This window comes from Drosophila albomicans, chromosome 3, assembly GCF_009650485.2.
Source record: "Drosophila albomicans strain 15112-1751.03 chromosome 3, ASM965048v2, whole genome shotgun sequence".
Lineage (NCBI taxonomy): Eukaryota > Metazoa > Arthropoda > Insecta > Diptera > Drosophilidae > Drosophila > Drosophila albomicans.
In genome coordinates, this window is record NC_047629.2 from 37413674 (window position 1) to 37430579 (window position 16906).

Sequence of the window (16906 nt, forward strand, 5' to 3'; positions counted from 1 at the left end):
AAAGACCACCCACAAGACAACAGTTGGATGAGGAGTAGGGAAGGCAGGCAGAAGAGTGCGAGCACATTTTTCACAATTCATTTCATTTTGCAGCGAGCTCGCGTTCGCTGCAAGGCAACATTATTACAAAGAATATTGTACAAAATAGAAGAAATGAAAAAAATGGCAGCATAACTTAAGGCGCTTTTCTCATGAGCACACAAAAAAAATTGGAAGCGCCTTAAACACAAAACAGAAAGCAAAAAAATACAAAAACGAATAAAATAAAATAAAATAAAATAGAAAAAGAAAAAGAGACTTTTCTAGCAAATGCTGCACAATAATTTGGCTTTTTGTTTACATTGCTTTGTTGCCAAGTCGAGCTCCGAGCTCCGAGCTCCACGCTCTGGTTGGGAACATTTCAAAGTCCTCCTCTTGTCGTCTCCTCGGCAGCAGTCTTCGCTGACTAGACTAAGATGGATTAAGATTAAGCCCAAGTAGCCCGCGAAAAGTCGACAGCAGCCAACAGTCAGCTACAGCTACAGCTTTAGCTCCAGTTACAGCTTCCAGCTACAGCTAAACAATTTTTCTTGATTTTACTTAGCATTTCGGTTTTCTACTCTTGCACTTTTCAACCCAGTAAAGTATGTCTGTGTCTTCGAGCATTAGAAAATAATATTTTATTCGCTTCACTTACAATTTTTCTTGTAGTGTTTGCGCTTGACTGCGCCAGCATTCAGCTCCTTCTACTTTCAACCTACTCCAACCCATCCTTGGGACTAAAGTTGATGCATCTGTGCCAGTTTGTACCTTGTGAATGTCTGTCTCCCTCTCACTCTCTCTCCCTCTATCTGTGGGTGTGAGTGTTGCTGCTCGCTCCGCCATATTGTTGGAGTTGTTGATGTTGAAAAATGTTACATGCCAGAAATTGCTGGTTACCCACATGGAAATTACGTTGCATGTTTCATTGAGGCAACCGACTGAGCCATTGCTTCCACTTTGCCATTGCCATTGGCCCTTTGCCTGTGCCTTTTGGTCTTTGCCCTTGCTGTCGTCATCAGTGCCATATAAAGTGTTAGAGAGCATGGGAGAAACACTAAGCTGTACCTACTTATCATTCGCTTAAGCAGCAAAGCTACTTGTAATATTCTCGTAATATCAGCCACAATAAATACAAATTTGTAGGCTATTTATAATAATTTGAAAATTGACAATGTATTGTAAATAAAGCCTTGTAGTCTTTAAAAATATATCAAAGTACATTTGTAAAACACGAAAGTTACAATAGAGAGTGCTCGACTTATAGATACCAACCCATTTCAAATAAAAGCAAAACAATGCGGTATTATTCTTCAAATATAATTTATTAATACACTAAAAAAACTACCGAAATTATACCGAAGACTATATTTGGTATATTGATAAACCATGTCATAAAATATACCATGGAGCTCAAAATATACCAGAATTTCAACTAATGGCCAATTGTCAACTGTAGAAGTAATATGACAATAAAATAAATTGAATTTTGTTGGGCAAGGTATTGGTAGAAATTATACATATTTGTAGAGCAAGGTAATTTCGAAATTGGTTTATATTTGTTAGTTAGTTAGTTACTATAAAATACTATATTTTTTTTTTTAAATTTATTTCTCACTTTTCATGCAATTGCCTGTTTGCTTTTAAAGTGACTCTAATTTATGCAGCCAACAGCACTATTGGCTTTGCGCCACCTTTCAACCCACTATCTCACTCTCTGCAGAAAAATCACAGTGATGGGTAAACAGGCAAAAATCAATTTTATTTGAATTTTACAATTTAACCATAAAACCACAGAAAGCATTTTAAACGCATTTTTAATAGACTCAAATATGTGTGTTGTAGTATAAAAGGCGGCTGGCAGCGTCGACCAACAATGTGTGTATGTAATGCAGGCAAATATATTTGCAAGTGCATGTGCATGTGTGTGTGTGTGTGTCGGTGTATGTGCGGATGTATCTATGTAATGTATCAATATCAATACCGCCGCGCGCCGCCATTTTATTTTGTTTGTTACAAAATTTGCACATTTACGAGTACAAAAGCGATGGCAAAAAACGCGCTAAAATTATCGTTGGCTTTTGGTAGTAGCTCTTTCTGTCTCTCTTATCCCTGCTTGCTATCCATTGAAGCCGCTTGGCATTTTATTTTCCTGATGGAAAATTAGTTTTCGCATGTTGTATAGATTTATCTCCAATGTGTGTGTACGAGTGTGGGTGTGGGTGAGTGTGCGAGTATCTGCGATGGTTGTTTGCAAATAGTCTGCATACTTTCATCGCTTATACAAAGTCGCGTGCCTTTTTTTGTGTTGCTGCCGCTGATGCTGTTGCTGTTGCTGTTGATGTGTACGCGAATAACAAGTACGAAGCTAACAAATAACAAATAACAAATATTTACAGAGCCAAAGTACAAATTGTTTGCGTATAAGAGCATTTACGTGGATCAGGCAGCCATGCTATTATTATTATCTCTAAACCCAAAAAGAAATCTATATGGAGAGTGTTAAACTTAAGGCCCCAACTCCAACCCAACCCCAACCCCGGCAAGCTAGTCAAATTGCAGCAATCGCAGTGTTGACTGGTCATCGGACACACATGTTGTCCGGTGGCGACGCAAACCATAACGACAAACTGACCATGAAATGGAAGTGCATAAAATACATCAATGGCCCCTTGTATCTGCCTGGCAATTGCACGTCATGTGGTCAAATAGAAGAATGTGTTTTTGCTGCAAAGTGCCGCAGCCGGAAGGACAATTGTGTCCTATGTCCAATATCCTTCCCATCCAGTCGGTAGCCAGGGTAACACATACTAAAATGCTAGCCCAGCCCGACTTCGACACCATTTATATAACTTTGCCACGTTTAATGTGCACTGACAGTCACACCTTCTGCTTTCTCCTTCCTCCAGGCACGCAGAATTTAATTCCTTGAAAATAGCGTCATGGGGCGAAGACTGGCCTCGATTTCAGCTTTGACATTCTGCAACAGCAACTCTGGCAATTTTAGCTAATAACAACTGTTTCGAGGCATTTTCTTGTCCTCTGTCTCTCTCCTTGCTTTTCTTTTTATTCTCTTTGTACTTTTTTTTCTTTATATTTTTTTTTTTTGGCTGGCTGGCGCAACAGCTGCTGCAGAGTTCGATGAAAACATATTCGAAGGGACGCATCCATGGTGCGCTGTGTCTTGGATGAGGTGACGCCAACACCCCAGGATATTGTAATGCGCACTCGAGGGGGGCCCAAGCAGCATTTTTGACTTCACTTCCAATTCGATTTCACCGAGAATAAGTTAAATTATTTATGTAAATTCAGTTGAATTCAATAATTATTGATTTAATGATAAGCTTGAGTAAAAAATTTAATTGGGGACTCGAATTTATGTAAACTATGAATGAATAAATATATTCAATTTTATTATTATTATTACCTACACATTTAAAGCAAATATTAAATTATTTAAAATCAATATATATTGCTTTCTCAGATTTTGCTTAAGTCTTAAAGTGTTTCACACTATTTAAACCTTTCTGGCCGTGCATTATCAAGTGCTCGCCTATCTGCTGAAATCCGTTTGGCAGGAACAATCTAGGTAAATGCTACACAGCTTACACACTGACACTTTGACTGGCGCCTTGCTCCATTTCCATTGCCAACTTCTTCTCCATCTCTCGTTTCGCATCTTCCCAATGCTCATGCCTCCAATTGCTACGTGCCGAGGCCAACTGCTGGGATGCCAGCAGGTGCAGGTGCTCGGCTTGCTTAGTTGGGTTCTCAGCCTCTTTCTCTTTCTCTCTCTCTCCTTCTCTCGAGGTACACTTGGCCAACACAGTCCGAGACTAAACATGAAGACTGTTTGTGCTTCATAGTTGAGATTGGACTTGGACTCGACTGTGAGGCGAACATTGGGTGGCAAATTCAGAGTCCGGGAGTCACGGCACTGGCGTCACGTGGTCACAACATAAAAACGTGATGAAATTTCACAAAAATAAAAGTATCCCCCTCGCCTCTCCTTTACCTAACCCTCATCCCCTGCCTTCGAGCAGCAGTAGCCAGTGACAACGACAACGGCTGGCATTTGGTGTCGATGTTGAATTGTGGACAAAACTGTGGCCGGGGAGGTCAGAGCGAACTGCTTTTACGATCAGGGCCAGGCCAGGCCATGGCCCGGCGATTGCTTGACATGACTAAATGTGCCTTAGCAACGTAAATAAGTAGTAAAAAATTTATAGGATTTGCGCCCAACAGTTGCCAAAAGGTTTTTCTTTCCTTTTCCTTTTTTTTTTGGTGTGAAACAAAAACGCGCACAATTAATAAAAATGTTCTCCAAATTCCTTCACCATCTCCAGTTCCACTTCCAGTTTCATCTTGATCTTGTTCTGTGTTTAAAGCAGCGCCTTGATAAACAATTACGAATGTCAAATCTGCCGCCTCTAGTCTATTGCCAGGGCAAAAGTGCAATAAAGCCCAAACATAAGCGTGCAGCTCATAAAAAGGCAAAAGGCAACAAACAGTAACAACAGCTAATGGTGCAAGGCGAAAGAACGCTGGACAAAAAAAGAAAAAGAAAACGAGGAAAAATTGAACTCTTTTGCTGCCAGCGCTTCATCTCGTTGCCCAGACTCGACTCGACTTGAGATGACTTGCCTGCGATGTGCCCAGGCGCTCGTCCATTTTTATAATCGCATTTTTATGATTAAGACGCATTTTATGGGATTTTAACTGCTATTATTTTCGCTTTTAACTGTCACAATAAAGTCAAAGTTAAAGACAGCAAAAGCTGCACACAGCGCTCTCCTTTGTTTATGTGGCCCGCATTGCGTTTTTCTTTTGCCTAAATGCTTCTCTTCACCCAACGAGTTGCAAGGGTGAGTTGCACCATTCATTCTTGATTGTTGGCTGTGAACTTTATGTGGCCCATGCAGATTCCAAGCGAGAGATTTACTTACGCTCTGTTTACCATAAAGAGCAACGGCATTGAATGACCCAACCAACCATGAAGAACTCATGTGATGCGGAAGAAATCCGCATACTCTTTATTCTAATTATATAAAATTAAGTATACGTAACTGTGGTCAATTAAATAAACTTGAATTTGGGCACTCTTATTAAAGAAAGCAACTGTTACTAACCCTTTAATGAATTTGGCTTTCTAATTGAACTTTTGAACGAACTTCGGACGTTTTGAACCTTAAAATTTTTCAGTTACATTTTTGGGTTTCTTAAAAAAAGTATATTAACTGATAATTTCTCGACTCATTACTCCAAGCTCTTGGTAATATAGTTTAATAAATTTAAAAATGTAATTTACATTATTACCACAGACATTTTAATATAATGACAATGATAGTTTTCAATTTTGAGAAAACTTTCAAGCAACCCTCGCCAATTGATTCCATTCGATCGGGTTCGACTGCCACCATTAGCCTGGCTAAGTTATAGCCATGTCGCTTAGTCATCATAAATCGATTAAGTTGCAGGCCAAAGCCGAAGCCAAAGCCAAAGCGAATGGCCGCCATTATTGGGTTAACTTTAATGCGACCATTCTCCATTTGTGTTGTCGTCCAAATACGAATAAACAAATAAATATTGTTGTAAAAATTGATAAGCCCATCAAACGGCGAATGGTTAATGGCACAGACGACAGCCAGCAATGTTTACGCATTTAGCCTCAGCATTTACGAGTGTGAAACGAGTACTCGTCGTTGCTCCGTAGCCCAAACAATTCAGTCAGCATTCAGGATTCAGCTGAGGAGCGGTGAGAAACTCGTCGCGCGGATATGAACTCTTTTTTAATGAGGTGCTAAAAATGCCGTTATTGTTATGACAGTCGGGCGCGCATTAACGGTTACTGGCTATAGTCCTGTCGGATGCCAACACGCCTTCTCCGCCTACAACAACTTTGCCTCGGACTGAGCTTTCTGTTTTTCGGCAGGACATTAAGCGTTAAAGGAAAAGTTTTAATGCAGGATGCGGACATAGAGACGGACACGGATATGGTATGCGGTAACTTGGCTTCGTTTAAACATCGATTTGTAAATTGTTAAATGATTGCTGGCTAAATGCGCGTGGCTAATGTTCCCCCTGTCCATCCCCTTCCTTTTTGCTGCTTTTCATGCCCCATTCTTCTCAGTCTTTTTAGCAAGGGTTGATGCATGTCGTCATGACGTTTGGTAAACGGGGCGGAATCTGCTTTTTCCTCGATTCGAATCGAAACGGCGTGGCTTGTGAATAATGCCGTGGTAGTAAGGGTACATCTACGAGTATGAATGTGAGTGCGAGTGTGAGTACGAGTTTTGTCTGCCCTGGCATTACTTTCATGCATGCAGCAAGCAGCATCGAATTCTTTGCATATTTTTAACGATGCGCTTCAATATTTTTTTCCCTTTCGTATGGCGGTTGAGCAGCAGACGTCGATGACTACAACAGAAGCTAATACCCTATACCCTTAAGCTGTGATGTCCATAGCATAAGTCACAGACCTAAAAAGGCTAGACGGACAAGTCAACGACTTTAACAGGGAGATTGATGTGTCTATAAATAGTCTATATTTTCAAAATTAAATTTACACAATAATTCTAATAGGTTTGTTCACTTAATGATTTGTTCAGTTAGTTTAGAAATAAATTTCTAAAATATGATTCCTGAAAATGTGTTCCCATCAAATAAAAATATTTGAAGTTTTTTAAGAGATGATTTTATTTTTAATGTAGTAGTATATCGATACACATAGCTTTATATATATTTCGGATATATTTTAACTTTAATATCGAATTTTTTTGCTTTTCTGAAACAATTTGACTCTCTCTTTCTTATTTATAATAACAAAGTCGCATTCATATATTCCTTAATTCCATTTTACATGCTTGAGTAATTCTTATAGAATGCATACTTTGCATTAAAACCACTTTCATTTCCTATAATCCATCTGTTTATTTGTCAAACATTTTTAGCTAATGACCAGCAGTTGGAGGCTTTAAAATGACTTGGAGTCATCTCTCTGTCGATTACCACTTGCAGCTCAAGTGTTTTGGCGGCCAAAAGTGCGACTTTTTGGCCAAGTGCGGCTTAAGACCAAGTGCGGATGTGGCCATTGAATATTCAAGCAGCTAAACAGCTGCCGAGGGAAACTGAAGATGAAATTGAAATGGAGGGAATGAGAAATTTGGAGGGAGAAGTGTACTTGTGGCATTTGGCTTAGTAGATGATTTGGAATTAGTGGTGGGGGGAGGAGAAGAGGCCTGTTTCATTGGTGATTTTTATGAAACTTTTGGCAGCCATTTGGAAAAATGTTGCGCGCGGCGGATTTTTGCCTTTTTTGACAAACATACTATAGTCGTAACACTTTGCCCAGCCGAAACGGGGACAGCAGTTGGCAAACAAATTTGAATTTATATTAATTTATTAGCATAGCAAAAGCGCAGTAGCAGCAGCGACCAGTTGGGAATTTAGTGGACAGCCGCAGTGGCAAAGGGGAGGTTGGGAAAAATTTCAGGGGCGTGGCAAAAGCATTATAATGAAAATGAAAATGAAAAGTAATTCCGGCATTTTCTCTAGCAATGAAGTCGCTAATTTGAAATGTAAATTGCCGTGCTAAGCAGTCGCAAATAAAATGTACGAGTGCCAGCCACACAATCCCAAAAAATGGGACAACAGTTGGAGCAGCAGTTGAAGCAGCAGCCATGGGATTAGATGGATCAAATGGAGAGAGGGTGGCGTCAGCTCATCTACACACATTTATTAATACTCGCATTTTTCACACCGGATTTGCATGTGCCACTGACGAGGCAACGACTTCATTTTGAGTTTTTTAAGTACCTCCCCGCCCACCTCCTGTCAGAGTTGGAGTATTTGGCTAACGCTATGCAAAATTATGCTAATGCTGGCAGGTAGATATACAGGTGGCTGAGCAGCTGCAGCTGCGTTTTATGCAACGAAATTTGCCAAATGTCAACCGCTTGACTTTGACTCGCATGCAGCCACAAAAAAGGGGAGATCATCAAATAAGAGGGTATAGGATTGTACGGTTGCCACGCCCACAAAAGAGGGAGAGCTAGGTACCCGATGCACGTTAAGACAAACAAGTGCCAAGAACTTTAACACGCGCTTTTGCACTTTAAAGACATGCCGGCTTTGCGTTTTGGTGCTACCTCTCTCCGCATTTGGAGTTGCCACCCTACGCATTGGACATGCCTCCCTGCCACGCGTTTTAGCATCCAATCCCACGCCAGCTTAGCGCTTACCTACACACTCATAAAATGCGCATTAAAACATACAGCGCCTGGCTGGGTAAAATCCGAAAGGATTTAGTTGCGCCACAGGAGGTGGTTACTTTACGTCTATTGCGCCATCTTTTGCATACACACAAACGCACACACACACACGCAAGCAAGCAAGCACACGAACAGCTTGAACGACAGGCAACCTCTGCACCCCAGCTGGTAACATGAATGGCTTTTTCATCCATCAAACATGGCGTCAAACGTCACAAGGCTTGGAGCACAAAAAGGCAAAACGCCAGAAAACCCAAACCCCCGCCCTTCAAGCTCTATTGTCGTCTAATACCACAGCGACCCCGCAACCCCTGGATTCCCTTCTCCACCCTTACCGATCCAAAAACAGCAATGAGTGCGAGTCACAGCTCACAGCTCACCGATCCAACCCAGAGCCAGGCCAGAGCCCATGCATCACTTCCGCCAGCCGCTGCTGCCGTTGCTTTTGCTGTTGCTGCTGCCACCGCCGTGGGCTACATAATCTTTCGAGCTTTATGTGCTGATGACTTGCTGAGCCTGAGCTGGCGATGCCATTGCTATTCCTCCTCAGCACGCTGTTGTTGTCCTGATTGTCGTTGTTGTTGCTGCTGCTGCTGTTGAGGTCGGAGCTGTGTGGGTTGGCGGGTTTACTGCGTGTTTGGTTGTTCCGAAATGTGCTGAGTCGGTTTTTGTGCTTGGTCGGATTTTCTACACTTTTGTTGGCAGCCAAGCCAGCTCAGGTCCTGCTCTTCTTGCCATACCCTGTACACCAAAGGGCAAAGGTGTATAATAACTTGATGGTAAAGTAGCTAGTAGACAAATGGAAACATCTCTCTCATAAAATGTAAATATTATAGGTTTGCATAGGCAACTAGACCGAGGAAGTCGATATTTTCCTTAAATATGTTTCCCTTTTCATCTGCCTATAAAAAGTGTATTGAAATCTTTTGTAAGTTATGGGTAGACGAAGCTGTAATTGTTCCATCTTAACATTCCTTACTGATAACAAACAGTTAAAGTAAAAATCTTAAAAATTATTTAAAAAAATAATCTCTTAAAATATTTGTGACCATATGCTGTAAAAACCAGACAATCGAATTAATGTACACTGTATACAAAATATACGAGGTACCTCACTGTCGAGCACGCTCCTCATTAACTTTCTTGCATGTTGTTGTTGGCTCAGCATGTTGCTGACTTCTAAATACATGGACACACACACATAAGCATAGACATTCATATAATGCTTGTAATATTTGCGCTTAGCCTTTAGGTGGGTGGAGGAGAAAAAGAAGGAGGAGTATGAGGAGCAGAGCATTGGGGGACAAGCTGCCCCGCAGACGATGACAGGCGGCGCGAACGCCCCAAGTGTCCTTGGGGCTCTCCGCTCTCCGTTTGTGCATTTCAGTCGAGTTCAAAATGTTTATTTTGTTGTCCTTAGGTTAGTCGCTTGCTCATTTTGTGTTCGTAGCGCTTGTTTGCTGATTCCTGGTGTGTATGTGTGTGTGTGTGTGTGTGTATGTTCTATCGCCCTCTCTCTCTATGTTTGTCTCTCTTTCTCGCCCTCTACCTTAGCGTGTGCATCGCTTCCTTTTCTCGACGTTTTTGTGTGTGTTATTTGATTTGAACTGTTTGCATCCTCTGGTGTTTACATATCTCAGGAATATCTAGTCCGTGCCTCCGGTGTACATATATCCTTGATCCATTTGCTAACAGGAGCAACAGCACACTACGGGTAGCTAGCTTGTGCAGCTTTTAACAAACATCTTTGCCAGCGCTTTAAACTGCAACTTTCAACTTGATTGCAGCACAGATTTCAAGGCAAATTAATTTCACTTGTATCTTAAAAAGTTGGTCAAGGATGATACTAAAGAGTTCGAAATCCTCCTCTCTCTATCGACCTATTCTTTAATCAGTCTTCTTTCTATAAATAAACATCTTTCTCAGATGGAATAAGTATCTTTTCATTACTCAAACTTCAATTCTCTTCCACAAAAATATATCGAAAACAATATTTGGTTTTGAGTATTAACTTTAAGTATTGTCATTTTATAATCGTTTTAAAACCTAACCCAGATAACTAGTCTGTTAATAATATTATAGTTTGTCAAAGCACGTCATTTTGTTTGCGTTCTGTTAAACTTAGAGATTTGGAATATGTATTTCTAAATGGCAAGCAGAAAGAGGACTTTTACTATAATGTGGGTGGAATGGGACAACAAAGAATTTACCCACTTTGGTCTTAAAATCGACTGAAATGAATTCAAACACACAGATCCTTGGAAGTCACACGCTGAGCGACAGGCAAAGACTGAGAAACTGAGCTCAACTTCGATATGACGGCTAGAGTCGATGCCCAACCCCTAAAAACGAGGACCTCTCTCACTATATATGGAAGGAAATGTTGTATTTGTAGTGTTCCAAACTATTTGTTTTTGCCCGCTGTGCGCAAATTTTCGCAATTCCGTAATGGTTATTGAAAACACAGTCAGCCAACTGGCAACTAGCAACTGACGGTGGCAAATATTGACGTTGGGCTTGCTTCTCTCTACATTGCAAATCCTTTAATAGCGATAAACGTTCCCATACTGGGGATTTCCGCAATACGCCTCCGCAGGCATTGTTTTTGCACGACCACACGGCCCTTTTTCTGTATATTATCAACCATAAACTTTTATTATGCCTTAAGGTAAATGATTTTGTTTATTTTTTAGGCTTGCCAGCAAAGCCTCCACTCTCTCTCGCTCAGTGGACAGAATAAGAGAAATACTCTTGGAATATAAACAAGGACGTCGCTTGGTCAGCCGGCAGCCCATAATTTTGTGTTAAAGGCGAGCCCCCCACAGTGCGTTGGGCTGTATCCTTTTTGGATTTGGACAACAGCAGAAAAATAACGCAACAATTTGTAATGCCAGCGATTTCTGGGCAAAAGCCCAACATAAATAAATAATTGTATTTATTTTATTGCGCTCGTGACTGCGGATTAACTCAACAGGTTTGCGCCCGCCCGCTGATGTAGCTCATCCATCGTTTAACGAATCCATAAATCACATGCACTCACCAACACTAGCTTCATAAACGCATCAACAATTGCAATTCGAACATAATGAACCGACGCGTCCGGCAATTTGTCTATTATGGCGCCGCATTGATTAGCGCCCGTTGCCGTGGACCCCATTCACACTTGTGGGCGCTAGTTTCCCCCTACGTTCCCCAACATCCCCGCGCCTACGAATCGAGTCGAGGTCGCAGTTGTTGTCAGAGTTGGAGTTGAAGTCACAGTCGCAGTCGCTGCACAAAATGCATGCAATGCCACACATGTCGCGCTTAATTAACCCCAAACAATTTCAGCTGTTCGGGTGCTTGGCACCGACACCGACACCGACCCCAAACACCAACAACGACACTCACACATGAACACACATACTAACATAACCGCAGACACAAGCAAGCGAACGTTTATACAGTAGAAATTCATGATTTAGTTGTCATAGAAGCTAAATGGGAAGAATGGAAATAAAATGTAATAAATCTTTTGTGATATTTAAGATTATTTAGATTTTCATTTGAAAAATATTGTGATTATCTAGTATAAAATACAGTTTAAATAAAATATTTATAATTAAAATAATTATCTTATTTATACATTAAAGAGGAGTTTGAAATAACATGAAGGAAAATGGCTTATTATTTATTATAATATCTAAATTAATAGTAACACATGCAAATTAAATTTTTCAGATATATTAAATTCGAATCATATTTTATAAGAGATAAGCATTTTGAATTTCTAAGAAAGTGAAATTTACATTGATAGTAATATCTATAATTATAAGCTCTTAAGAAGTCTATATGGTATCATAAAGATTATTTTGTTTGCTACCAAGTAATCTTAAAACAGATGTTGTGTTGATATTATTAAAGAGACCCGACGCCACTCACACTTATCGTAATCTTAATAGCTCAAATCACTTCAAATAATTTAGTTATCAGTGGTATGCAACTGATATGTGAACCAGCTATAAAAATGTGCAAATGAAACTAAATTTAAAAATAGCATCATTTTATGTAATTCATTATTTTGTTTATTGCACAACCGACAATTGTTTGTTGCAACTGCGTTTAGGTGTTCGAATAGGCACGAGACGCGCATAATTCAGACGCATGTTCCATTGTCGGTGGTTGGTATAACTCAAGTGTGAGGGGAGGGAAGGGAGCCGTAGCACAGTGACCCAAATTAATCTTAGTCATTAGCGGGAGCAAGTGTGTATGCTGCCAGCCAAGTTATACTCTGCTGACAGACACAACAGCAGCAACATCATCAGCCTTGACTTGTCTATGGCAAAAGTTTTGCCTTTCAACGGGAAACTGAAAATTGTAGGGTTATCCCTATGGAGAACTTCTAGGGGGAACTGTCGACAGTCTCTGTTATCGTCTGCGTTCGGGGCGTGAAAAATAAAAGTTTTGAATTTACACCAGCTGAATAACGCTTTCAGTTCATTTCTACAAGCGTTTTCATTCACGAAATGTATAAATAATAAATCGATAAAAACACCCCTAAGATTAATGTAGTTTTTTAAAATAAACATCAATGGGTAGATTATAAATTTATATTGGGATTGAAATCTAATAGTAATATATTATGAAAATAAGAATGAAAATTTATTTAATGATAATATAATTTAAGCTAATATTAATTTATATCTTGGTTCTATTTATGAAATTTATTTATTTTGTATTTTGTTATATATTATGTATTATTTAAATATAACTGTATAGTTTACAAACAAAACAAAATGAGTAAATATGCTTTAAAGATGTTTCAAATAATTAAAATTAATTTGAAAACAATGGAGAAAAGTAATTTTTCTTAAAATATACCAAATAAATACACCGAAAAAATATTTCAAATTTGTAATACTAACTATTAACAAATCCAACAAATGTTAGCTAATCGTAACGGTTTAATCCGATGCGAATTATTTTAATTTGTCTCGCTATTCAAAGAGAACAAATCAAAATCGAAATTCTAATTAAATGTGAAAAGTGTATCGAACTCCCATTTATAATCGGGTGGCATAAATGCTGTAAGACTTCTAAACGAAATGGTATAAATAGACAGAATTTCGGTTATTGAAAGCCAGTTAAAAATGATGTGGACTCCATATATTTTTCTTATCGTATTTATATGCGCTGTTGCATTGTATCGGCCAGGTTAGTAATCAATACAAAGTTTGCAAATTTATCACTAACAAATCAAGAAAAGTTCAAGGACAAGATTGGGACAATGGAGAACAAGCTGTAACGGACTGGTGGTGGGCGTGGAAACCTCAACCTGGAGATTGAAAAGGCAAGGACAAATTGAATTTGACAATTAAGATGACGAACAATAACAAGGTTGTTGTGAAAATATAAATGCAAATAAAAAAAGTTTTCAAACTGTTGTGCAAAAAAAAATTAAGTTCTGAATATACAATATCTGTTCAATTTGGATGGCGAAGAATAGTATTTAGGTTCAGCACACAACGATCAATGTTTCAACAACAATGCAATCGATGATGTAAATGATGCAATTGATGTATTTTTTTTAATGATATTGGGTCTTTTTACTATAGAGTCAACTAAATAAATTTAGTTGTCCTTTTTCAGTTTTGAATTCATGAATCTTTCGCATTTCAAAAAATGAATCCAAATATATAGACACATTTTCAAATTATGAAATTTATTTTGGAAAGTTTTTAATGCCGTTTCTGTTTTTCTTTGCGTTGTTTTCATTTCTACATTTATGTTACATTTTCCTTATTAACTAGTAGTTTGGTTTTAAGCTTTGTTTCTATTGATCAATATCAGTGAATTTGAAGTGAAATGGGATTTGTGGCTCCATGGCAAAGAACGTTTTGTAGGGATTGCTTGCGTCGTAGTTAAACTCCACATGGAAGTTGCGTATAATCTTGGCCACTGCAGTCTCCACTTCGAGATCAACGACCCGCTTGCCAATGCATTGTCGTGGTCCAAAACCAAACGGCAGGAACGTAAACGGACTAACCTGCGCCTTCTTGTTTGTCTCGGGATCACGTAGCCAGCGCTCGGGCAAGAAATCATTTGGTGAAGTGTAATACTTTTCATCCTTCATTAGGGCATTGGAGGCGAGCATAATCTGTGTGCCCTTGGGAATGTTATAACCCGAGAGAGTGACATCTCCCGGACAAATCCTGAAGGTTCCAAAACCGTTAGGGTAATAGCGCAGGGCTTCCTTGATTACGGCCCTCAAATAGGGCATGTCCTTCATGGTCTCATCGTTCAGCAATGTCTCCTTGCTGGGCATCACTCGCAGCAGTTCCTCACGGAGTTTGTGCTGTTTTTCCTGATTCTTGCTGAGACACAGCAATGTTGCAGACAAGAGCACAGTCGTGGCATCCACACCGGCAAAGAGAATATCCAGACCCATGACCAAAGCAATCTTTGGATCAATATCCATCAATCGCTCCAACATGCTGTTGCTCCCAGGCTCTCCAGCCTTGCGACGCTTCTCCAGCTCCGCGCAAGTGTCATCAAGCATTCGCTGTGTGACATTAAGACTTTCGCTGAGTGTTCTTATCATCTTGCGGTAGGTTGGCGTCGATATAAACTTCCAGGGCGATGGCTGCAAATCCAGCTTAAAGACCAACTTGAAAATTTCTCGGGATGTTTTGAATATAGTCATAGCATCGGGATTATCACGATGCTTCCGGATGATGCCCATTTCACGATTGAAGGCAATGAGAGCTAACGACTCGAAGATCAATCGACCCATTTCCTCCTCAAAGTTCGCAGGGACTTCCAGTGTCTTAGGATCACGAATTTCCTTGATGCTACAGAGATGATAATAATTTTAAATCTCAAACAGTTTTTATTTACCTTAAACTTACCGCTCGATGAATTCGTTATTAATGTTAGACAATGGTTTGTAGTACATTTTGAGGCCTCTGGGTTGCATGAAAACCGGATTCACAGCCGATCGAAACTTGCTCCATTCCTCTGATTGTCTGTAATAATGTAAATATGTCAACTGAAATGCATTCGTTATCAACTGATAATAACTCACGTGGCAATTAATCCCTTTTTCTCGCCAAACACATCTGGGCGCACTTTCTCACGGAAGTAAACAAGTGAATCAAAGCCCTCGCGATGTGGCCAAACGCCTTCGTTGCGAAAAACCATCTCAATATCCTTGGTACTGAAGGTGACCAAACTGTCCTTGCGACCAAACGCTCCTGGCATTATAAAAAGATCTCCATAGCGCTTACGCATCATTGAGGTAAATTCGGAGAACGATTTGTCGTGGAATTCGCCACCTGGCATAAAACTGCGCATAAAACTAAGTTTTCCGGGTCGTGGGATTTCGGAATAGGGGCGCACAGGCGGAGCAACCACATCATCAGCCAACTAGTTATTTAGTCAAGTTGAACAACATTCATTTAAATAGTTAATAGCTTACAACTTACATTGAGCTTAACAGCGGCAGCAGTAGCATGCATTGATCTGGTGCCAGCCAAGAACAATTGGCGCGCTCCATGGGACGCTGTGACTGTCATGTTTATTATCAGTGTTAATTAATAGCTGCGACTACTGCTCTAGACAAGTGAGAAGCACAGACTAATGATCGACGCACGCTTTCGTACGTTTTTATACGCGATGCGATGAAACAGTCGATCGAGCGAGAGAGCTTGATAAGAAGCACTTGTTGTAGCTCTTTCTCGCTCCAGCAGTATTTGCTTTGTTTATATTTTAAGTTTCAGCTAAGCCGAACTTCTGCTTAACTCATTTCATTCTCTCTGATATATTAATCAGCATCGTTTATCTTCGCCTTAACCTGTTTCTTCTTACTACTTACATCTGTTGCTCTCTCCCTCGCTCTTTTGCGTTATCAGTATCAACACACGAAATGTTTACACTCGAGCATTGCCACCAAAATGCGCAGGCAAAAAAAAACTGCTTTGTCACAATGAACAAACCGATCAACGTTTCTTGCCGGCATATAGACAATTCTGAATTGTTATGAAGACTCAGCAAAAAGTGAAAAAGCTTACCGGATTTTACCTGCGCTTGCATTTATATGAATGTGTGTGTTGGCCATAGCGTTTGAAGCTTTCAGTTGATAAGAAAAGCTTTAAACAATTCAGTAAAACATTGCTAAACAACTAGCAGTATGAATGCATAACTGGAAATGCGCAGCTTGAAGATACCCTGTTAAAGTGTTTAGTGAAATAATTTGATTGAAAATAATTTAAAAATTTATAATTTTATATAATTTATTCAAATTAAAAATATAAACCAAGAATATTCTTTGCAGTCGTTACGCTTAGTAAGTTATTAAATTAAATTAAATTATTAAATTAAGTTTTGCTATTAGATAAATACTACATGACTGAAAAATAATCGTAAACTTTGAGAAAAATGGCTACCTGAATTAAAGCCGAAAGAAAATAAAAAATATAAAAATATAATATAATAATAATTGTTAAATTTGCCATTGGACAATGTTTATTTTTGACATAACTTATTTTAGTTAAAAATGGACGAATTTCACGTTCGCGATCCTAATAATGCCTTTATAAATAATTAAAATAATATACATATTTTCTAATATTCATACTATT

At 39.3% G+C, this 16906-nt stretch overlaps 1 protein-coding gene and 1 long non-coding RNA gene across 2 annotated transcripts; one reads left to right on the forward strand and one right to left on the reverse strand.

The window, feature by feature from the left end:
* The first annotated feature begins 13323 nt into the window (after positions 1 to 13323).
* On the forward strand, positions 13324 to 13730 carry LOC117570119 (uncharacterized). Its single transcript, XR_004572320.2, has 2 exons — positions 13324 to 13481; positions 13534 to 13730. It is a non-coding gene; the product is annotated as an uncharacterized LOC117570119 (long non-coding RNA).
* Positions 13731 to 13962: 232 nt separating this feature from the next.
* Positions 13963 to 15979, reverse strand: LOC117570117 (probable cytochrome P450 12d1 distal, mitochondrial). The gene is made up of 4 exons (XM_034251580.2): positions 15752 to 15979; positions 15352 to 15692; positions 15176 to 15292; positions 13963 to 15118 (listed from the first exon to the last, which is right to left on the reverse strand). The coding sequence occupies exons 1-4, from the start codon at positions 15839 to 15841 to the stop codon at positions 14101 to 14103; spliced, it is 1566 nt and encodes a 521-aa protein (XP_034107471.1). The 5' UTR covers positions 15842 to 15979; the 3' UTR covers positions 13963 to 14100.
* Positions 15980 to 16906: the final 927 nt, after the last annotated feature.